Source organism: Vulpes lagopus, chromosome 24 (genome assembly GCF_018345385.1).
Source record: "Vulpes lagopus strain Blue_001 chromosome 24, ASM1834538v1, whole genome shotgun sequence".
In the NCBI taxonomy this organism is placed as follows: Eukaryota; Metazoa; Chordata; class Mammalia; order Carnivora; family Canidae; genus Vulpes; species Vulpes lagopus.
This window is the reverse complement of record NC_054847.1, coordinates 54237047-54259773: the sequence shown is the minus strand read 5'-3', so window position 1 is coordinate 54259773 and position 22727 is coordinate 54237047. Positions and strand designations below refer to the sequence as shown.

General features: G+C 51.3%; 1 protein-coding gene across 4 annotated transcripts; it reads right to left on the bottom strand.

The window, feature by feature from the left end:
* Positions 1-241: 241 nt before the first annotated feature.
* Positions 242-17806, bottom strand: CNDP2 (carnosine dipeptidase 2). 4 transcript variants are annotated; one of them, XM_041739738.1, is made up of 13 exons: positions 17675-17806; positions 16008-16157; positions 14916-15001; positions 13706-13849; positions 9708-9870; positions 8991-9079; positions 7248-7448; positions 6144-6228; positions 5017-5177; positions 3016-3180; positions 1951-2092; positions 1672-1819; positions 242-734 (listed from the first exon to the last, which is right to left on the bottom strand). In XM_041739738.1, exons 3-13 carry the CDS (start codon positions 14973-14975, stop codon positions 671-673), a joined length of 1422 nt encoding a protein of 473 aa, XP_041595672.1. In that variant the 5' UTR covers positions 14976-15001; positions 16008-16157; positions 17675-17806; the 3' UTR covers positions 242-670. The 4 variants fall into 4 exon arrangements, with proteins under 4 accessions (XP_041595672.1, XP_041595673.1, XP_041595674.1 ...); XM_041739739.1 differs by lacking the exon at positions 17675-17806 and adding an exon at positions 17531-17662; XM_041739740.1 differs by lacking the exon at positions 17675-17806 and adding an exon at positions 17398-17415.
* Between the last annotated feature and the right edge of the window lie 4921 nt (positions 17807-22727).

The following is a 22727-nucleotide window of genomic DNA, read 5'->3' as shown; positions in this document are numbered from 1 at the left end:
ACACGGGCTCCCCAGGGCACTGCAGAGAACCTGGGGCATGAGGGGGTAGAGAGAGGCCCCAGGGCCCCAAGGGCCACTTCCAACGTCCCCCTTCTGTCCTATTCGGTGTGATGTGGGGGGACCCAGTGAACACCACCAGCACCCCGCCATCCCTCGTGTGGACTGCTCAGAGGAGGCAGGGGTGAGCCCCTCCCTGCGCCCCCACCAGTGAGTCGGATGGGCAGGAACGCTCCCAAGAGGCTTCATTTGTACCTTTTTATTTGGTAGCACATACTGAGAACAAGTAATCCTTACGGTTAGGTTTAGGTTTTGAGGAATCATCATAAAGAGAAGATAGGAAATAGCAGTACTGGTTTCAGGCTGGAGACAAGGACAGAACCCATACGAGGGAGAGGGACGAGAAGGGGTGGCCCCTTGAGGCATCACGTGCCCCTGACTAAATCTCCCAAGTGTGCCCGAGCCAGAGTCAGGAGGCAGAGGGGGGGAGGAAGGAAGACCCCCCGTGCAGCCCAGCTGGACGGCAACCAGAACCTCCGACGAATGTGTGCTGTTAGATCCTGGCTACTTTCCGGAGACCATCGCACTGACCGCCTCCTGAGCGTTCGGGGTGGAGCGAGGGCAGAAGCAATTCCTCCCACGGCGCTCCATGGGCGAGGGGACCCGCTCCCTCCTACAGCTGAGACACTTCGTACAGGTACGCAGCCAGCATCTTGGTTCCTTCTATGTAGTTAAGCCTAATGGAGAAGAACACGCCAGCATGTTGGCTGCTGTCCAGAGGTGCAGGCATGCACACGGCATTCTTTCTGGGAATTCTACCCTCTCGGTTTGGGGCCTTGAGAACTGGCTCCCAGGTTCCCAAGTGCAGGATCAGTCCAACAGCCCCACTGGGGACCAGTCCTGGTCTTGGTCTAACAGAACCCACGGGGCCCCTCCCAGGTCTTCCTAAGGAAAGCCTCACTTTAATCACAGCCCCTCCCTTTGGGCAAGAGGCTTCACCCCAAGCCCTGACACCTGGGTCTCCGCCCCCTGCCTGCTGCCCTCCAAGCAGGGCCTGCTGGGCCTCTGTCTGAGCCCCAACTAGCCCACCCCTGTGGCCCCCAGAGGCTCCTGTTTTCCATCCTCCTCAGCCCCTCCTATACTGTACACAGCTGCCCCCTGCTCACTGGACCTCTCCTTGCAGCTGCTAGCTTAGGGCCAACCTTTCATCCCTGCTGGCCAAAGAGCCCCCATCATGTCTGCATAGGCCAGGAACATCTAGAAGGGGCTCATGGAGCCAGCAAGCATACTTATTTTCCAAACAGGCATAACTGGAGGTTCTTTAGGAATCCTGGATGATGTCCTGAGACAAACACAGAGCACTGGCCAAAGCTGGTTGTGAGGACCCGCCACCTCCCCACGGCCCCGTCTCTGCCTTCCACCAGAAGTGCTCGCTGAGCGCTCGCTGCCCAAGGACTATGGTAGCAGAGTACTGCCCTCGGGTAACCACAGACCACCCCCCGCTGCTCTCCTCTCCCAGCAGCCTGACAGGGAGTGGGGGGTAGGGGAGGGAGCAGCCAGGGAGGGGACAGGAGGGGCTGGAGGGCACCCTGGGGCTCTCCTGGGGTTCCTCACAGGCAGCCGTGAGGAAAGCCACCCAGGGGCAGGACTGGAGAGGGGGACCAGAGCCCCGACCTGTTGAGCTTCTCGTTCTGGGAGTGGGCGCCGTCATCAGCTGAGCCCACAGGCAGCAGCATGACATTCTTCCCCGTGGCCTCCTGAAAGGTCAAAGTCACAGGAATACTGCCACCTTCCCGGGTCAAGTCGGGCTCGACGCCAAACACTGGGGGCGAACAGGACAACAGAAACGGTGAGCTGTGAGGCTGCGGGGCTGGGGGTCACTGCACACCTACCGACCAGCAAGGCCAGTCCGGAGCCCGAGTGTGGCCCATGTGGCCCCGGGAGAAGTCTCACCTGTCTTCAAGGCTCTTCTCCCAGCCATGTAATGAGGGTGGTTGAAGTCAGACACCCAGGGCTTCCCACCGTGGCCCATGAACACCTTAAACTTGTTGGGGCTGTGCAGCTCAGCAAATTTCTTCGTCAGGTAGCCTGTGACCTGGGTCACAAAAAAGACACAGTGGATTCCAAGCCTGCATCTGATCCAGCGCTAGAGGTCTGCCCTGTGGTGCTCTGCAGTCTGCGGGGGCCCTGCAGTCAATCTACATGGAGTCTACCCAGAGTCTGCATGGAGTCCACCTGGAGTCTGCATGGAGTCTACACAGAGTCCACCCAGAATCTGCATGGAGTCTACACAGAGTCTACAGAGTCTGCAATGGGCCTCACTTTCTGCTGCTGACACTGAGCTTAACTGTGGTAACAAAAAAAGGGATTTTACCTAGATAAAAAATCCAGCTACTTAAAGGTAAATGGTAATGCTTTCATTTCCAGCAATTCACCCTTTACACAGATCTTCCCATGTGATAAAATTTAAATGTCTTTAAAAAAATGTTCCTTGATTTGTTTTACAATAACCACATCTAGACCAACAGTGGAGCCCCGTGCCACTGAGGCACAGCTGGTGACCTCTCAGTCCCCACTTCCTCTCATTAAGGAAGTCCTTGATTCCATCTCTCGGGGAACTCTCAGATGAGGGCGGGTGGCCGCCCCCATGTTTGTGAACCTCCAGAATTTTCCCTGTCTGGAGTCTTGCCCTTCCGCTCCTCACATTGGCCCAGACGCGGCTCCTGTGGATTCTCACTTTAACAGATTCAGCCCAAAGTTAGCATTTGCCCTGAAGCCTTAGGATGAGGTCACAGGTCAGATTTATAGCATGCCTCAGCAGTGACAAAGGTCATATGTGAGGATTTTTATGTGGCCTTTATCTTCAACCAGTTTCTGAACTGCTTATTCTAGTAATTACTGAGTTGGCAAGAGTCAAGAAGTGGGAAGTGTGGGTCTGGGGTTTGGTGCCCTGCTAAAAGCCTCTGTGCTCCGAGTCTCTGCTGTGGCCCCTCCCCGCATCCCAGCTCCATCACATGCCTGCTCGCTGACAACTTCGGGAGTCATGTTTGGCACCAGCCGGATGGAGAACTTGCCGACCACTTTCCTAGGAATCACAGTCTTGGCCCCAGATCCAGAAAAGGCGCCTTCGATCCCATGGAGAGAGAGAGACGGGTACCGCCATCTGTGCATCAGGATGTCTTTCTGCAGAAAACACAGGGGGGCAGGGGATAGCACTGTCTGCAGATGAAGGAGGCGGCAGTGTCATCTGAGATGTCCCTCTTGGTCATCAGCCGGCCTAGGGTCCACACAATCCCAGGCAGGAAGTACAGCCCCCGGAAGGCTGAGAGATGAGCCTGCCCTCAATGTGCTCTAGTACCTGCTATGGGGGTACACCACAATGGGGGGCACTGCCACACTCCGAACAGCCTCAAGTGTGGCATCTCCCCGCCTCACTGCAGCTCAGGGCTGCCGCTGGCTCTGAGAGCCGTGGGGTTCTCACCAGCCCCGCAGAATTCAGGGCTAAGTTGTGGTCCCACAGACCTCAGAGCTCCTGCGGGACCAGAGATGCCAGGAGCCAGGAGGAAGAGGGCAGGAGAAGCAGGCCATTTGTGAGCCCCCTGGCTCCCCCAGGGCATTTCCTACTGGGAGGAAAGCCAGGACTGCCCACCCTGTCCTGGGCCAGGTGACGAGAGACTGAGCATCATCACTCTCTGCCAAGTGGGCTGGCACAAGGCAGGCCCTCATCTCCCCAGTGTAGGACTGAGACCACCACCTCCCACACCTCACGCATCCCAGCAGCAGCGCCTGAAGAGTCAAGAGGACACGAGGCCCCTAAATGACAGGCTGGCAAGAGAAACCTGACAGGGCCCCGGGGCTCCTGTGATTTGGCCACCTAACGTGTGGACTTCCTGCTTGTGAAACAGGCTCAGGGACACCTGGAAGGAAGACATGGCCCTAATGCAGACACCTCCCAATACAGACACTAACTCGAAGGCCACAGTGGGAGCGAACTGAAGTCTGTTCAGAAACCAGCTCTCCCAGACTCAGGCCCCCCCCCCCCCTCCCCACAAACACTCTACTCTCTGGCCTCAGGATCCCACTGCCAGCCGCCCTGTGAAGGCCCCCACCCGTGCCTCCACCTGCGGGATTCCTGCTCTGTTCAGGCCCACCAATTCTCCCCCGTGCGTCCCTGCCAGCTCTGGGTGGCCCCTGCAGCAGCACAACCAGTCCCCCAGCCCCAAGCCCTCAGCACCCCTCCAACAGTCTGCCCGCAAGGCGGGTCTGATCATCATCCCTCTGTTCGAACCCATCACATCCACCATCTTCCAGGGGAGCACATGGGTTCCTTGGGGTGTCACAGGCCTGCAGCTAGGCTTTTGTAGTCTGAATCCCCAACCCCCTCCAGCTGGCCCTCCCCACGAGCAGCTAGACTCGCCTGTGTCCCTCCTGTCCTCCTTAGGCCACACCCCTCCCATCCCCTCAGGCTGCACCCCTCCCAGGCACCTGGCCTCCACACTCTTTTACATTTCTCTGTGCGTTCCTCTCCTGGAGAAACGGAGCTCCTGGGCTGGGCCTGGCCATATTCCTCCTGCACCCTAGGGCCTGTTGCTACAATTTGACTACCATTGCCTATTGGACTCAGGAGCCAGGATCTAGGCTAATGCATTTTATGCGAATGGTTCCCACCTTGGGGACTGGCTGTGGGGTTAGCCTTAATCACCTCTGATCCCAGTGGTACACAATGATTCCAGAAACGCAAATAAGGCAAAAGCTACCTGCTACTATGTGTTCTCTGCACACATTCTCCAGCTCCCAGGCTGTCAAAAGTCAACATATGACATTTTTAAAAAGCTCCTAATTCTAATTTCAAGCCCAGTAAGGTGCTGCTTTTCTATGTCTGTACCATCTGAGGGCTCCCGACACACAGATATGCCTGGGTCTCTGCCAGCACCTCTGGCTCCTTCCCACAGGAGGGGGCGGGTCCCCCGCACAGGGTACGGTGGGCACATAGGGGACATGTGGACACAAACAAGGCACCTTGCAGCCGTGCAGCAGAGTCTCTGCCCCCACGTCCCTGGTGTACTCCTCCATGTCAAAGTCAATCTTGTCGTAGAGTTCCAGCTCCTCCTCTGTCACGGGGGCCACTGCCTCGCTGATGCCGGGAATGAGGATCTTTCCTTTCTTGTCCACCAGAGAGCCTGGGAGGGCACAGAAGAGGAGTGCTCAGCAGCGGGTGGCACAAACAGAGCTGTGCTCACAAGCCAGAGACCATGGCCCCCCACCCCTCAGCCACTGGGGCCCAGGGTGCAGGAGGACTGAGAGCTTTGCAGTGATGTTCCCTGGGCACACATGAGCTCTCGAGCATGGCCTGCCAACAATCAGTTACATATGTAAACAACTCAGTGAGGTGAGCAGTATCATCTTCCCACTTTAACACACAAGATCCTGATCTGGAAGGGTAGGTGAACTGTCCACAGTCACAGACCAGAACGCAGACTGTGCAGCAGGCTTCCTATAAAAGCTGCTACACTGATCAGTATTTTTAAATACACGTTCCACAAGAAACCAGCTGCTCCCTAGCTAAGGAGGCAAGGATGAGTAGAACAAAGTAGACTCCGGGCCCAGAGATGACAGGCTGCACATATGGAAGCCTGTTATCCAAGAGGGAAGGGAACAGAACTTAGGCAAATGTGGATGAGGCAAAGCTATGTCCAGGCTTAAACTAGCAGGATGCCAGAAGGACTGGGCTGGGCCTCACTGCCACAGAGCTGAGCCTGAAGGAGCCCTTGCTGGGGTGCTGTGGTGGAAAATAGAGCCGGTGCCCTCCAAGGGACGGAAAATACAACTGTGTTCAGGGGAGGGTGGTCACGTGATCCTAGAGGCCGGCTCAGATGGGGCCTGATGGCACTAGGGGCTGCCCCAGGTGGGTCCTGGAGGCAAGGCAGGGTTTGATGACACATGGAGGAATCCAGGGAGACAGGCAGAAATGAAGCATGTCCATCTTTCAATGGGAACAGAGAGCAGAAGGAAGTAGTTAGAAAGTGAAGGAGACTCAGGTGCTCCACAAAGAACGGTGACAAGGGCCAAATGCTGATGACAGCCTGAAACAAGGTCACTCCAACTTCTCTCCCAAGTCACTGAACAGCGACTGAAACCGTGCTTACCCATTAGCATGATGAGATCCGTCATGGCCTCATGCACCGAGCCCCCGTACACGCCAGAATGGAGGTCCTTGTCACTGCACTCCACCTGGATGGAAAGAGACCACTCTAGCTGCTATCCAGTGGGAACTTAGCCTGATCGTGTGACAGTAAATTGAACCAAAAACATTCACGAAACCTAACAATTTTCAAAATCAAGATTTGTTCCCTCAAGGAGGAAAGCAAGGCAGTTCCTAAATTATAAAACTTTGGTAGCAATGACAAATATACTCTTGGAAACGCTGACTATGGGTGAGAACACTCAGCCGTTTCTGGAGGCTTCGTGGAGACCCTGCGCTTTTCTGCTGAGAGGGAACACCCACCATGAAAAGTAGCCTGCAAGGACCTTTAGCCTGAGGACCTGGGGCCAGGCCCCCCAACACCCCACAGCCTGTGACGAGGGTCAGCTTTGGAGCCTCGCCAGGCCTGACTCTCCACACCTGTAAAATGGCAAATTGGAAGCATCTGACTCACAGCCACTGGGTTCTCGGGTCGGACCTGAGAAAAGTCATTCTGAGAGACTAAGCGCTCAGGGCAGCAGTTAGGATTCTGGCACTTTCAGCCTGCACAACACTCCCTCACAGGCATCAGTCACCCTATGTGTTAGGACCCCCCTTGTCTGTGCAGGAAACCCGGGCTCAGCTGTCCGTGGCCCTCCCACTCCATGCCTGTGCCAGGCTTCCGTGTGGGCCACAACCACCCAGGTCCCTCGTGATCTCTGGTCCAGGCAGAGCCTGAGGGCTGAAATGTGAACATCTTACTTTATCAAAGTAAGTCTTTCTATAGTGCTTTGCAGAAGTCAACCTTCTGAAATGGGCGAGTGGCAGTTCATCCTTCCTCAACTGCTCCCAGCCAATTCTCCAAATACCCCCTGTGCCTTGAGGTGGTGAGAAACTAAGCGTGGCTGGAGGACCCCGAAGTGGTGTCACAGAAGACCTGGCACATAGAGAAGGCTCTGGGCCTCTCCCTGCACGGCTGCCTTCCAGGACTGACCAGCTGCGCGCTACAAAGGACAAAGGAGATTACAGGCTCAGAGAAACAGGAAGAAACGCGGAAAATGCAGGATACCTCAATGAAGAAGTAGCAAATGCCCCTGAGACCATATGTGATACAGGGCTTCTTCTTCCCCAGCCAGTAATTGTCAGAAATGCAGATGTAATCCACATCTTTAAAGAATGTGTCTTTACGGGAAAAAATCAGTTCGTCCAAGCCTTCGGAGCCCGACTCCTCCATGCCTTCCAGGCAGAACCGGACATTGACTGGAATTTCCTATGGAAGGGAAATGAGGCATTCAGTTCTCAGGTCCTTTTATTTCTTGAACACTAGGGACATGAAGTCACCAAGTGCTCTGCAATCACAAATGTCAAAGCCTCAACTTCCTCACGACCCACCACTCAGACGGGCTGTGTGCCTGGCAGGGATCCTCGGTCCTCGGGTGCCGGGCCGTCAAGGGCCGAGCCCGGATCCGGCTGCAGCTACAACCTCACTGAGGACTCCTGCCCAGGAGGAGTCCACAGTGTGACCGCACATCCTATCCACACGCCAACCAGGGGTCTCCAAGGAAGCCTGAGCTGCTCTCTCTATGGCATGTGCCACGACACAGACAAAACCAGCCTCTGCCTGTGTCAGGGAGCAGTCACCACCCCGCACGCAAGAGCAAGTAGGGGCCCGCTCCTATTTCAGGCGCTCTGCACCACGGCCTCTCCATGCGCGGAGGGCCTTCTGAGGAGCGGACAGTAACCGCGAGATGCCGCCCACTGTTCTGTAGGCCCCGTCTCCCCAGCACCATGCAGGGAGGAAGGTGGCCTTACACACGTGAGAAAATGAAGCTGCACCCAAGCGAGGTGACTCGCCAAAGGTCGTACAGGCCACAGAGCAGCAGAGGCCCCACAGGGACGCAAATCCGGGGAGGCCTAGCTCAGAACTGCCCCTGGACAGCTCCCCGCACTCCCCACTGCCTCTCCCCTTCTGTCTCTCAGATGAAACCTTTCCTGGGACCCTGGCAGCTCTGCCCTGCACACAGCCATTCCCCCTCGGTCACCTCCAGATCCCGAGGGGCCCTGGAGAAAAGGGAATCTTCCCAGTCCCCAAGTCCAGTCTGTCGGAGGGTCTGGGCCTCAGCTCCCTCTTGTGCAAAATGACACTTGGACCAGTGAGTCCCAGTCCCTTTTCAGATCTACCACTCTACCCTCTGACAAAAATGCTTGTCTTGATATTTTTATTTTATCACGTACGAGATAAAGCATGATGCAAAATCTGTACACAATGATCAGGATTAGGTTAAAAACAGTTGAAGAGATCATGAAGTAACAAAATACAAAGTCTCTAACTGCTGGAATTCTAGGCATCTTTTTCCTCTCTACTTTTCTATTTTACAAACTTTAGACATGAGCAGTATTTTACAGCTAAGGAAATATATTCTAAAAAATAAGGACTTTTTAGAAGGATAAAACCACTCCCTGAGAAAGCTAGGAGTCGCCCACTACCACAGAGCCCAGGATGTGGCCTCAAGGTCTGCTGTCCCAGAGGTAGAATCAGTGGCTGAAAACTGGAATTTCAGGCACTGGCTGGATTTCTGCTGAGTCATCAGTACTACGACCTCTGAGCGACTGTAAAACAATTACAATTCCTAAAGCCGGAAAACAAACCTATAGCCTTATATCTGATCGCACTGTGCTGATACACAGGTTTTGGGAGACCTTGCTTTCTCATATCCCAGTGATCTGTAATCTCTACAGGCCGTTCCAGGAGAAAACAGCCCTGCTTTGTATCGTTCTGATGGAGCCAGGTAGTTAGACGGGGTTGAAGTACCTGATTTGTCTTCTGGAAGGCTTCCAGGGCATTCAGCCAGCCGGCCACTGGACCCTTATCATCGGTCGCACCTCTCCCATACAGTTTGCCTAGAATAGCAATCAGCAAATTCCAGTTACAATCACAATGAAATAGAAAAGAAAGTGTATTTCTGGAGCACGCCTGGTAGCGTAGCAAACCACATGCAGCATCCTAAGACCCCCTCTTCAAATCAGAAGCCCCAATTTAATTCTGTCAGGAGCCCCGAGTCTCCCTCCTACACTACTGTTAGGATCTACCAGAAAATTCACCATAACCTAAGAGCAAGCCACGTGGATGCTCCCAAGTTCCCCTCCCCTTCTAGCAGACACGTTCCTGCTGACTCGGGCATGGACGGCAGAGCCAGCTCCAGGAGGGCACTGCTAGCTGGCTAGTTACTTCAAATCTACTTCTGCAACCAGTGCGTCACAGTTAGGGGCAGACAACCTGGTCATACATAGGGCCCACCATGCACCATCATCAAGAGAGAACTACAAATCTCACTCAACCCCAATTCTGACACAGTGATATTTCAGTGACTGGTGCACATGTGCGCAACTTCCAGAACCCAACTGCCACGTGATGTAAAAATAACTTGTTCTGGAAGGATAACCTCTGAGAGACACAGTGTAGCCCCCAGGTAAGAGAGCAGGAAGGCTCCTCCAGATGTTTCCTGTCCCAGAGAAGAGCATCCCTTACCATCACGCTCCACCAAGGTGAAGGGCTCACTGTCCCAGCCATCATCCAGGGCCGCTGGTTGCACGTCTAGGTGTCCGTAAATACACACGGTTTTCTTCTGCGGGTCAGAGCCCAGCTTGCCAAGTAAAATGGGAGGAAGTGGGATCTCAGAACCATCAGGGAGCTAAGAATCAAGAAGGAGCCAATTGAAGACAGCCTTTGTTTTAAAAATTTGGTGCTTCTAGTAGATGTTATTAAAGTACCTGGAGAATTTCTATTTTGTGTTCACTGTTCTATTGTTCTCATCAAGCAGCTGGTACTGTAGAGGTCAAGAACACAGTGTTCTACCGGGTCAGTGATGAACAGGAAATTCCTTTCCCAAAATCCTGAGCACTGAGACCGTGTCATGTTCACCAACTGCAGGCAGTCTGGTGAATTCTTATTTTTTTATTTTTTTATTTTTTGACAGGCGCCGGCGCAGGCCCACTTTATTGGCAGAGTCAGCCACCCTGGGCGGGCCTCATGCTCGCGCCGGCGGGATGTCTGTTGAATTTTTAAAGGTTGATTTTCTTTTTTTAAATTTTACATTAACAAAATGTTAAGAAGGCTAAATTTGTACGAGATGCTGAATACAACTTTCATTATCTTCTAAAATAATGGATGAAAACTACCACCGTCTTAAAGCAGGAGATACATGTTTAAAATTCTGCTTGTGGGTCAGAAGTGTGCACAGAAAAGGACGCAGACCAAGACAGAAGGGAAGAGTGAGAGCCGGTGCTCCTGCTGGGCTCCTTTCCCACGCCTGACCCGTCTCCCACACCCCCAAGAATGGGGGACCCCAAGAACGGGGGGGGGGGGGGCGGCTATGAGCCAGTAATGAGCGGATCATACTCGAGCTGACAGGCCAGGCTGCCGGGACTCTAGCAGGATCTGTCCTGCCAATGAACTGCACTCAGAAATGCTCACTGCATTAAGTCTTGGGGACCCCAGGGGACCCATGCTCAGCCCTGGGATCCAAGGTCACCTGTCCACGTGAACCGCCTGCAGGGCTGGGTTCTCCCGCAGGTTCCGGAAGGACAGCCCCAGCCACAGGGGGCAAAGAATCATTCCTTCAACTCACTGTCTTGGTCACACATGACAACACGTGGCACTATAGTTGCAGCTGGCCCTGCACTGGCCTCAGGAAAATAATGATTTTTAAATGACAGGTTTTCTCTAAGTAAATTTCTACTCTATATAATTGAAATACTCCAATACTTCACCTTTTTTATCTAAGATGCCGTTTGGGCCCCCAGGTAAATTTGTACTGAAATTCATGTTGCAAATCTCTGCCTGGGTACCCCTAACTTCTCAGGACATGAAAGAATGATGTCTGGCTGAGCAACACCATCAGGTGTTTTGAGGGGCACCATGCCTTCCTCTACCAGAGTACCTGTGTGGGCACAAGTCATTGGCAAGGGCTCCACATGTCTCCCTGCTTCTGTTCCATCCCCACGGACACCATGCTAGTCCAGTTCCCAGCCCTACACTCACTGTACCGGCTCCCAATGGGCCCTATTCCGTCCCAAGTGCTTTGTTCACTTCCTGTCCCTCACCAGTTTGTGAGGGAGGACTCATGACTCTCCCACTTTCTGAGCACTTGTCTGGAGGCCAGGCCCCTGGTGACCGGGTCCCCCCCATCTCCTGGCCCTGCAGCCTTTCTGTCCTACTGCCAGGGCAGTGGCTGGGCAGCGGAGGGGCTGGACCTGACGTTACCACACCAGCCCTGGCAGTGGGCTTGATACCAAAGAGCCCCATGTCAGCTTCTCCCACAGCCCATGCCTGCCTTCCAGCCTGACCCACCAGACTCATGCTCTGAGGTCCGTCACCAGGACCTGGAACTCCAAATGTCATCTTTCCCCCGTAAGCCTGAGGATGCTCCAGCTTCTGCGTGTACACATGATAAACTCCAATTCCACCTCCACAACTGCCCCAAGTCATCATGGCTTCCTAAAACATGGGACACTGCTACCACAGGAAGAGAAGCTCCAACATGCTATTACCCCATGGTACAAGGATCTTTGTGGAACTTTTCTAACAGTGATGAAATCTATCAATTCCTTGATAAAAATTGGTTTTATGGGGCAGCCCCGGTGGCCCAGCGGTTTGGCGCCACCTTTGGACCAGGGTGTCATCCTGGAGACCCGGGACTGAGTCCCACATCAGGCTTCCTGCATGGAGTCTGCTTCTCCCCTCTCCCTCTGCCTCTGTCTCTGCCTCTCTGTCTGTCATGAATAAATAAATATTTTTTTAAAAAATAGGTCTTATGTAATTCAAGAGTATAGCAGTCATTGGTGTGTCTTTTGTCCTTCCTGAAGAAATGCACTCCAACGTCAGTGTTAAATAGAATAATTCTATTGTAATGAAACAAGTCTTATTATTTGTCACCTAGATTTTTTTTTTTCATATACTAGGAAAAAATGGAGGAGAAGCAAATTAATTATGCTTCTCCAATAAAACAATACAAAGAACCTTGATTTATTCTCTCACAGGTGGGGAAAAGTGCTGGAAAGCTATAGTACATCTTAAGTCAATTATTACACTTGTGGCCAAAGGAAATCTCATACGTACAATAATGGACCGGCAATCAGGTGGTCCATGTGTGAACCCCCTTCATCATCAACTGATTGTGGGTGCTCAGTGGAGACACAGCCCATCTGGGCCTCTGGGTTCTTCTATTTTTGAAAACACCAAATGTGGCTAAATGTCCAAACATAAAACCCCAAGACTAGGGGCAGCCCTGGTGGCGCAGCGGTTTAGCGCCGCCTGCAGCCTGGGGTGTGATCCCGGAGACCGGGGATGGAGTCCCATATTGGGCTTCCTGCATGGAGCCTGCTTCTCCCTCTGCCTGTGTCTCTGCCTCTCTCTCGCTCTCTCTGAATGAATAAATAAATAAATCTTTAAAAACAAAAAACAAAAAAACAAACAAAAAAAACCCCCCAAGGCTATGATACCAACGGACACTTAAATCACCAGGCAAGAGAACTCTGTCACACTTTGCAATATAAAAAAATACTACAAACTTAGAAAATATAGGACATGAAACATGTCATTAGCATGGGACTTGAAATCATCTGAAACTAAAAAAGTAGAATAATGTATTATTAGTGAGATGGTTCATTCATGTCAGGAAGAAAATGAACCGTCACTTGTCAGAAACCTGTGCTGGGCCAGTATAATACAAAAACAGCTCTTTTTTCAGGAACCAAGTCATAAAAAAGTGCTGTTTCTCCCTGGGATGCAGGGGACACAGCGTGGTGAATGGGGGTCTTCACCACTTTCACATCTACACGTTCAGTGTGCATGCTCCTAGTTTGAATGTACACTGCTTTCTAGGGGGGAATCCCAGAGATTTTCTAAGAGTGACCATGACATTAACATACTTCTTTTGCTGCTGTTTTTTTTTTTTTTTTTAAGTAGGCTCCACACCCAGTGTGGAGCCCAACTCAGAGCTTGAACTCGTGACCTTGAGATCAAGACCTGAGCCAAGATCAAGAGTCAGATCCTTAACTCACTGAACCACCCAGGCACCCCAAATTAACTTACTTCTGAGTAACTTCAAGAGCTCTCCCACCTGGAGAAAATTGCTGGGTATTACAAAAATTTTGCCCCCATCCAACTAAGGAAATCATATAGTTTAGTATGAAAATCAGGCCTTTTCTGTTTAAAGACAGGAAGATTATCTGAAGCAAACGATGAAGTTTAAGAACATGCTGGGTCCAAGGCACCTGGGTGGCAGTTGAGTGTCTGATTCTTGATTTCAGCTCAGGTCATGATCTCAAGGTCGTGAGACTAAGCCCCACATTGAGCTCTGTGTTCAGTTGGGAGTCTGCTTGAGACTTACTCTCCCTCTGCCCCTCCCCCAGCTCACTCTCTCTCTCTCAAATAAGCAAGTCCAAAAAAAAAAAAAAGAACGTGCTGGGCCCTCAAGTAGGTCTGCTCATTGTGGTTTTGTAATTCCAAGAATGCCAGCGCCATACCTTCTGTTTTCCAATATCTACCAATTCCACAGAGCCACCCAACTGCTTGATGTCTGCGGCAGCAACTTCCAGCATCCTTCTGATTTCACCTCTCTTCTCAGGCCATGCAGATACACTCTGGATGGCAACCCATTCTGCGAGTTTCTGTTTGTGGATAGGAAGTAAAAATGGATTCTAAAAAGGTGCTCCTTAAGGAAGAAAGATATTCATAAATTTGCCAGGTTTTAGGCACCCAAAGTTGACTTGCTACCTGCAACCAGTCCTTTTTTAATATGATGGCTAGATAGCAAAGAGAAGAGCTATCGCATTTGCTTTTTAAGATTTTAAAAAACTATCTTTATTGACCCTGTATGCAGAACTACAGCATAACAGAAAAATGTTAGAATGTGTATTTTTAACCATTAAGCACAAGATGAATGTGAAATGTACAAAGTTCCATAAATAAATTTACAACTGAATCTGACAAAATCACAACTGAAACAAAGTACCCAACATTTTCAAAGTCCAAGTTAGTTTATTATTCACGTTCACAATGGCCAAGTTCTTTAAAATATAATTTTTAGAATGAGAACTAAAGATTTCATCTGAAATGTGTCTTCCAAAAATAACTGCAAAGCACAATTCTTTAATGTCAAGAAAAAGATTTTATTTACATTACCAAATCATTCAAAATAGATGAAATGCCAGAAAAAAGTTAAGAGTTCTTTAGTCTATATCTACCACAAGAAATTGCAGATGGAGATTAAACTAAAATCTCTGATCAGCTCTGCTATTTCTAGAAACAAATATATTTTGAGATTTTCTGTCAAAAGCCCAAAGTATAACTTGCATACTGGAATGAGGCAACAGAGGAGACCTCCAGATGATACACACACACTTTTTGGTTACCATTTCTTCTGTATGGTGAGAGATCAGTAAGATCTACTGTTTTAGCAAATTTTAAGCATATAACACAGTATTACTGAACGTTTGTACCCTTGGACTGACATCTTCCCATTTCCCAGCCCCCAGAGTTTTACTTTCTGTTTCTGTATCATTAACTTTTTAAGATTCCACATATATGTGAGATCACGCTGTATCTGTCTCACTCTATCTAGACGATAGTCTTCATATTTAAATTGCACAACTCCTATTAGTTTCTTGAAACTTTCTCTGAGCCCCACTGCATTGAACCAGATTTTAATGTTTACTACAATAAACATTCCCTTACCTTAATGTAGCGATCCTGATTTTCATCGACATACTTAAACAGGGTAGTGAGGGCCGACATCTTTCAACCAGACCACCTTGAAGGTTCTTGGAAGGAAAAACAGCCTGTCAGTCCTGCCTGTGGATGGGCTCGACTGAGCGTGGTCAGGAAGGCATTTGTGGAGGTGGATGAAGCGCTGCTCCGCCCTCCAGCGGTCATGAGGACTCCAGGAAGTGAGCAGAGATCACTATGCACACACAAGCTTGGGGAAGCAGTTAGAGGCTCAGGGTGATCTGTTCTTTTTTCACAAGGAAAATGCACACAAAATTGTGTGTAAAAATGGCAAGTAACTGCAGGAAGGGCCTGAGTTGAAGACAATCTGATGAAAATCAGAAGTTAAGTAGTTCCTGGTAACACTCATTTACCAGCACTTAACATTTTTTTTTTTTAAAGCACATAGAGAACTTCCCATTTACTATTACCACAGAGGAAATAATCATTCCAAGGATCTCAGCAAAAATGTCACATCCTGTTTGTTACGGTCACAAACCCATTAACACAGCAATCAAAACAGAAGGGAGGCAGATAAATTGTGTTTAAAAGTCGATAATCTGAGCCCAGAGATGGTCAGAGGCCTCATTAAGATAAAGGAACCTTCGTGGAGCCCACAGCCTCTCTCCAGGGTGCACTGGGAACATGGTTTCCCATGTGTGAGACCTAACACACTCTGCTCCACATTACAAATACAGGGGAAACGAGGTCATCTGACCAGCCATCTTTAAAGTGGGAATGAAGAGCAAACAAAAATGATTCTGGTTTGGGGACTTTAAAATTGGTTCTCTCTCCTTCCTCGCACTGACATCTCAGTTTCCGTCAAGTGGCGAGACGGCCCAGCGCAGCAGTGGGCAGAGCTCGGCTGTACCACAGTGATACCGAGGATTTCAGAAATGCAGCTATAGCCACAGGATCCTGTGGCATCTACCTAGTTCTACAAGCCTGTGTACCCACACGCTGTAGTCAGAGTGTTTTTCCCTGGTGACTGCTAAACAGAGGAGTGACTCTATCTACACTGACACCAGGCGTGGCAGCTGTTGAGCAGGTTGAGGAAGTCACCTCAGCCCTGGAGTGTGGTTTCAGTCAGGACAGATCAAGCTACTCGTTCCCAGGGCCTCCTTCCTCCTCTTCAAACACCCATGACGTGGCATAAAACAGTCACAGACGTCCCAGCAGGGAGGCTCGGCCTGCTTCAGCTGAGGCTTTTATCTGAAAGACAAGACCGTCCACGACCGCTGGGGAGGCATTTCACGAGCACCAGTAGGTCCAACGCTCACCTATCCCCGCTCATGAAAACTGAGAAGCCGTCGGTGACCACACACCGCTCTGGGCACCACCGGTCATCGGGCCGCGCAAGCTCACCGCGAGCCAGAACTACCGGGTGGCACAGCACCCAAGACTAGGCGGGTGGGCGGGGCGGCCGGCTCGGCCCGGCAGCCCAGTCCGCAGGGCTGGCTCGCTCTTTCTCTGAATTAGCAACCCAGGGAAGCAGGTCGTGCCAGGGCCAAGCGCGCCCTCCCACCCAGTTCTGGGCTGTTCTGTCCCAGCCTGCCCCCTCCTCCACCCAGAACCGCAGCCTCCCTAGGCCCCGAAGAAGGTAAGAGCGCCGCGCCAGGGCGAACCACGCCGGCCCCGCGCTGCCCCAGGGACCGCCAGGAACTCCCGGTCTCCTGCGGAGCGACGTGACGTAACCGGCCCAGGAGACCCGCGGCCGCGCAGGACCAGCGGAGTAAGCAGGCCCGTGACCCGGGAACCTGCCGGCGCCACACACACACACACACACACACACACACACCGGCGGGAACCTGCCGGCGACACACACACACACACACACACACACACACCGGCGGGAACCTGCCGGCGACACACACACACACACACACACACACACCGGCGGGAACCTGCCGGCGACACACACACACACACACACACACACACACACACACCGGCGGGAACCTGCCGGCGACACACACACACACACACACACACACACCGGCGGGAACCTGCCGGCGACACACACACACACACACACACACACACACACACACCGGCGGGAACCTGCCGGCGACACACACACACACACACACACACACCGGCGGGAACCTGCCGGCGCCACACACACACACACACACACACCTGCCGGCGCCACACACACACACACACACACACACACACACCGGCGGGAACCTGCCGGCGACACACACACACACACACACACACACACCGGCGGGAACCTGCCGGCGAGACACACACACACACACACACACACACCGGCGGGAACCTGCCGGCGACACACACACACACACACACACACACACACACACACACACACACACACACACACACACACACACACACACACACACACACACCGGCGGGCGAGCCTCCCCAGCCCCTCCTCCCGGCACGCGGCCGGACACCTCGCGACCCCGGGCCCCCCGAGCCGCACCGACCGGACCCCGCCCGGGCTCGCCGCACGACGAGAGGCTTTCGCTTCCCGCGGGCCGCGTCGGGAGCCAGCAGCTGGCGGTCCAGGGCGCGTCCTCCCCGCCGCGCCCCGGACCCTCGCGGGGGCTTCTAACCGGGACATCCTCCCTTCCTGTCCCCGCCGGCCGCGCTCGGAGCTCCGGCCAGGCCGCCGCCCCGCTCCCACCAGCCCAGGCGCGACTCCGGCCTCCGCGAGGCCCCCTGGGTCGCGCCCGCCTCGGCCCGCGAACGGCCCTCACCCCTCAGCCGCCGCCGCCGCGCCGGTTCCGCGGCACGTGCCCGGCCACGCCCCCGGCGCGGGCCCGCCTCCCGCCGCCGCGCTCACCAACCCCCGGCCTCGCTCGGAGGGCAGGCGTGGCGTCCCCCGCTGCCCACCAACCCCCGGCCTCACCTGGAGAGCCGGCGCCGCCCCGCCCGCCCGCCGCTCACCAATCCCCGCCTCGCCCGGAGGGCTGCCGTCGCCCCGTCTCGCCCCGCCCCGCCTAGCAACCGCCGGGCTTCTGGGTAGAGCCGCCGTCGCCCCACCCCGCCCGCAGCTCAGGGGTCGTGCGGGGGGCGGGACTTCCGGGCTGGGACCTTTCTCCCGCCCCCCGCTTCCGGCTGCCTGCGGAGTCCCGGCGGGCGGGGCGGGGTCGGCAGCCCCGAGGTCCCCGGGTCTCAGGAGGGCCCGCCCCCCGCTCTCGGGCCGCTCGGGAGGGTCCGGCGGTGCCAGCTGCTGCAGCTTGGCTCTGGGGTCGCCGGCCCCGAGATCGCGGGACACGGTGGCGGAAAGGCCCGTGTTGACTTACTGCTCTAAGCTTTCACCTGTGTGACCGCAGGGCCCAGGGCAGGTGATCCTCTCCGCGGGAATGGGCAAAACCTGTAACCCTCCCGCATTCTTTCCTTTTTAAAAAAATAGCAAGTTTAATGGCTTCAAAGGATGTAGTTTCCCACATGCAGTAGAGCTCCCCTTAAATGTCTCAGTGTAAGGCTTTTTGCTGATCAGGTTGGAAAAGTGAGGGAATACTGGACAGTGCTCCAATTCTCCCTCTCCGTCAAGTCCAGCTGTACCGAGAGCTTTTATCTTGGGGGCAAATGTCTATTTTCAGTAGTCTATTATTCGTTGTTAACCATTTCCTTTTTTTCTTGTCTTTGGGTTTTTTTAAAAAAGGTTTTAATTGAAGTAGACGTGCCCTTGAATGTATTGGTTTCAGGGGTGCAACCTGATTCAACAACTAGCACCATAAGGAAGCCCTCGCCAGCCTGAGTGTGTTACAGTCTGTCGTACAGTCACGACAGTACTATTATTTTTTAAAGATTTTATTTATTCATGAGACACACAGAAAGAGGCAGAGACCCAGGCAGAGGGAGAAGGGGCTCCCTGCGGGAAGCCCAACATGAGACTCAATGCCAGGACCCCGGGATCACTCCCTGAGCCAAAGGCTGACCGACCGCTGAGCCACCCAGGCGTCCCTGTTACAGCATTATTCACTATTTCCTAAGCTGCCGTTTACATCCCTGTGACTTACTTATTTTTTGGAAGTTTGTACCTTTTAACCCCCTTCAGCTAATTTGTACAAGCTCCAACAACCTCCCTTTCTGTCTACTGCCACTTCATTGTCGACATTTAAGACTGTTTCTCCTTTGTGTTTTAGATTCCACGTAAAGACGAAATTACAAAGTTTTTGTCTTACCAAGAAGATCCATCCAGTTTATTGTGAATGGCAAGATTTCTTTTCTTTTTTTTATATAGCTGGATAACATCCCATTGTATACATATCTCCCAGCTTCTTTATCCATCTGTGGATGGACGCTTGGCTCCTCCCGTATCATGCTGCAGTAAATAAAGGGGTACGTGTATGGCTTCAGATTAGTGCTTTTGTTTTCTTTGGGTAAATACCCAGAGGTGCAATTACTGGATAGTATGATGCTTCTGTTTTTCATTTTTTGAGGGACCTCCATACTGTTTTCCATTTTGCACCAATTTATCAATGTCACCATTTTTTTTTTTTGCCGATATAGCACCAATTTACATGCCCACTAATAGCACACACAGGTTCCTTGCTCTGCACATTCTCACCAATGCGTGTTATTTCTTGGGCTTTATATATTAACCATCAAACATTTTAATACTTCATAGTCTGTTATTGATGATCCTATCATACCTCTTTGCAGGAGGATATGTATGGAAATTTAAATTAATATGTACTTTTCTATAGCTAAACGTTCTAAGTGTTAAAGTTTTTTTTTTTCTGGATTAAGTTCTCATCATAATCATCATACGTGGTTGATGAAAACCACCTAAAGGTGGGATCCTTGGGTGGCTCAGTGGTTGAGCACCTGTCATGCCCAGGGCGTGATCCTGGAGTTCCCAGATCAAGTCCCACATAGGGCTCCCTGCATGGAGCCTGCTTCTCCCTCTGCCTCTGTCTCTGCACCTCTCTCTCTCTCTCTCTGTCTCTCATGAATAAATAAATAAAATCTTAAACCCCACCTAAAGGTATTACTGTTGACCCCTGAACAACACAGGCATTAGGGGTACCAATTGCCCTTGCAATTGAAAACCCATTTGTAAGTTTTGACTCCCCAGATCCTTAATTATTAATAGCCCACTGTTGACTGGAATCCTTACAGATACCATAAATAGTTGATTAACAAATATTTTGTATGTTATATGTATTATATTCTATAAGGTAAGAGAAAAGAAAATGTTAAAAATATAAGAGAAAATATATTTACAGAACTGTACCGTATCCAAAAAAATCCACAAATGAGTGGATATATATATATTTCAAACCCATGTTTAAGGGTCAACTATATACATTTGGCAAAGAATTTTTAGATACTGAAAGTAACTTATTGGAAATGTATCCTCTAATCATATCTATTGGGCTTTTTAAGAAATTAGTTCAGATGTCTATAAGTGAGATTATTGCTGGAATGAGGCAGGGTTCCGTGAAAAATATAGCAAGTACCAGTCCTACCTGCCCTGTGAGGGAGGACATGTGGACTTTGAGCAGCTGGAAACTGGTGCCCTTAAAACTCTGAGGCCTCCTTTAAAAGTTCTCCTGTGACCCCAGGTATCTCAGACTGCAGACCACTGCCTTACACCGCTATTCAGTAAAGGAGCCGATATTTGAACCTAAGTGTGCACAGCTCAGAATCCCCAGCAGGTGGCCCTGCAATCCAAAGGATGCTTTGCGGATGGCTTTGTAGCAAGGAATCTGATCTGAGCTTCCTTTGCTAAGTAAGTTGTTCTCTCTTCTTCTCTGCTGGACTTTCTGGAAACAGGGCCACCATGAAAGAAAATGAGGAAAGAGGTATGTGGACAGTTGACCAGGGGTTGGGTGCTTCAGAAAGAGAAATGATGTGACTTATTCTGAGAATTTTGGGACTCTAAGCATTATGACTTACTCTTCATTCCAGACCCACTCATAAGAGCATTAGATCCAACTTCCAATTACCACCGTTTCCAGTTCCCAGCATGAGTCAGAGCTTGATTATCCAGAATATCAGTCACTTGTGTGGAGCTAAGCTTACCTAAACACACAGACACGGGAGCAACCATCCCTCTGGAACACTGAAAATTTTCCTGGGCACAGAGGCTACTTTGGAGTATGTAACTACCCTCCAGCACCGTAGCTGCAGAGACACACGAGGGGACTATGTTAAGAAAATACCTGCCAAGTAGGACAGCAGAGAGGAGAAGCCAAAATACCAGAAGGCAAAAAAACAAAAAAACAAAAAAAACAAAAAACAAAATACCAGAAGGCTAGGACCAGGATGGAGCAGCAACAAATGCTCTGCAGGGCTCTACATTTCCTTAGCCTGAAGCAGCTGGTAAAGCCTGCCCCCCCCCCCCCCCCCCCCCCCCCCCCCCCCCCCCCCCCCCCCCCCCCCCCCCCCCCCCAGAACTGGCCTCCTCTCTTGCCCTGCTTTCATTCCCAGGGCATCAGCCAAGCCCTTTCTTCAGCCTGAAATGTTTGCATTTCCTCTGACCTGCAGGATGTTCAGGATTAGCATGTCTGTCAGGCCCCGCACCCCATTGTTTGTGACAGCAACTGGGGAGCCCTGGAGGCTCAAAGGTCCAGGGCGAAGTTTTGGGTCTCTCAGATTTTGGCTTCTGTTTCAGTCGGTGTCTCTGATCCCAGCACTGGGGCTCTAAGTAACCCCTGCCTATGGTTATAGTTAGATCCTGCCTTGTTGTCTTTTGGTGTCATATTCAGGCAGTATGGACAGTATGTTCTCTGTTTTACTGCAGGCATTCTTAGCCTTGTGTTTGTTTGTTTGTTTGTTTGTTTGTTTTAATAAAGATGGGTTTAGGCAGCTAGTATCTGAACAGGAGCCTTATTGTCAGTTTAATGCTAGATATTCTTTTTTAACATTTGGTGTTTCAGAGGTAAACTTTTGTTGATACGTTCTAGCGACACACAGATCTTCGCAATGGAACACTTTTAGAAAGAATGTTCTGGAAGCCACGGTCGTGGCATGCCAACAGGAAGCTGTAACTAAACACATTGCACTTCAGTCTCAAGTACTGACAAGTCCAGTACCTGGCACACAGTAGGTGCTTATTAGGGACTTGAAGAGTGATTGGACAAATGGAGGGATAAAACTATTCTTTCCTCGCGCCTGCCTTGGATTGCTCTCCAACAGTTGTACTTTATAGCTGCACTGATTTGGAAGAAAAGTTAGAACGCTCCCCCTTGCCCCTCGCTGTCCTGCCTTGTTAAGCAAAATTATATGTTTACTGGAAAGGCTTGAGATGCAAGCTCACAGTTGCTTACTCATCATCGGAGGCTGGACCTAGGAATAAATGCATAAAATCCTACGTTTGCAAGTTTTAAATATCTGTAGGCAATCTAACGCTATGGCAATTCCAGACAAGGCAAAGAGGAAGTCCAAGATCCTCCCAACCTCCCCCCCACCCAAGATTTCAACGCAAACCAAAATTTTGGCATATACATGGTCCTTGGACAGAAGGAGGAAAAGGCCCCTTCTCAATTCCTTAACAGGGTTGAGTTGAGGGTTTTTTTTTTTTGTTTTTTTTTTGTTTGTTTGTTTGTTTGTTTTTTTAGGATTTCATTTATTTATTCATGAGAGAGAGAGAGGCAGAGACACAGGCAGAGGGAGAAGCAGGCTCCATGCAGGGAGCCCGATGTGGGACTCAATCCCAGGACCCCAGGATCACACCCTGAGCCAAAGGCAGATGCTCAACCACTGAGCCACCCAGGAGTCCTCTCCTTAACAGGTTTTGAGATGCAGTTATCAGCTGGGTGTGTGACAGTATTTACATAGCTTCCAGATGGTTTT

What these genes read in the sequence shown, in the direction of transcription:
- CNDP2 (XM_041739738.1), bottom strand. Translation starts at nt 14,975, where the DNA reads ATGTCGGCCCTCACTACCCTGTTTAAGTATGTCGATGAAAATCAGGAT. An exon ending in CCTTCCAGAAGACAAATCAG is followed by an intron (nt 7,449 to 8,990) that starts GTACTTCAACCC and finishes TCCCTTCCATAG; the next exon opens with GAAATTCCAGTCAATGTCCG. An exon ending in CAGAACGAGAAGCTCAACAG is followed by an intron (nt 735 to 1,671) that starts GTCGGGGCTCTG and finishes CTTCTCCATTAG; the next exon opens with GCTTAACTACATAGAAGGAA.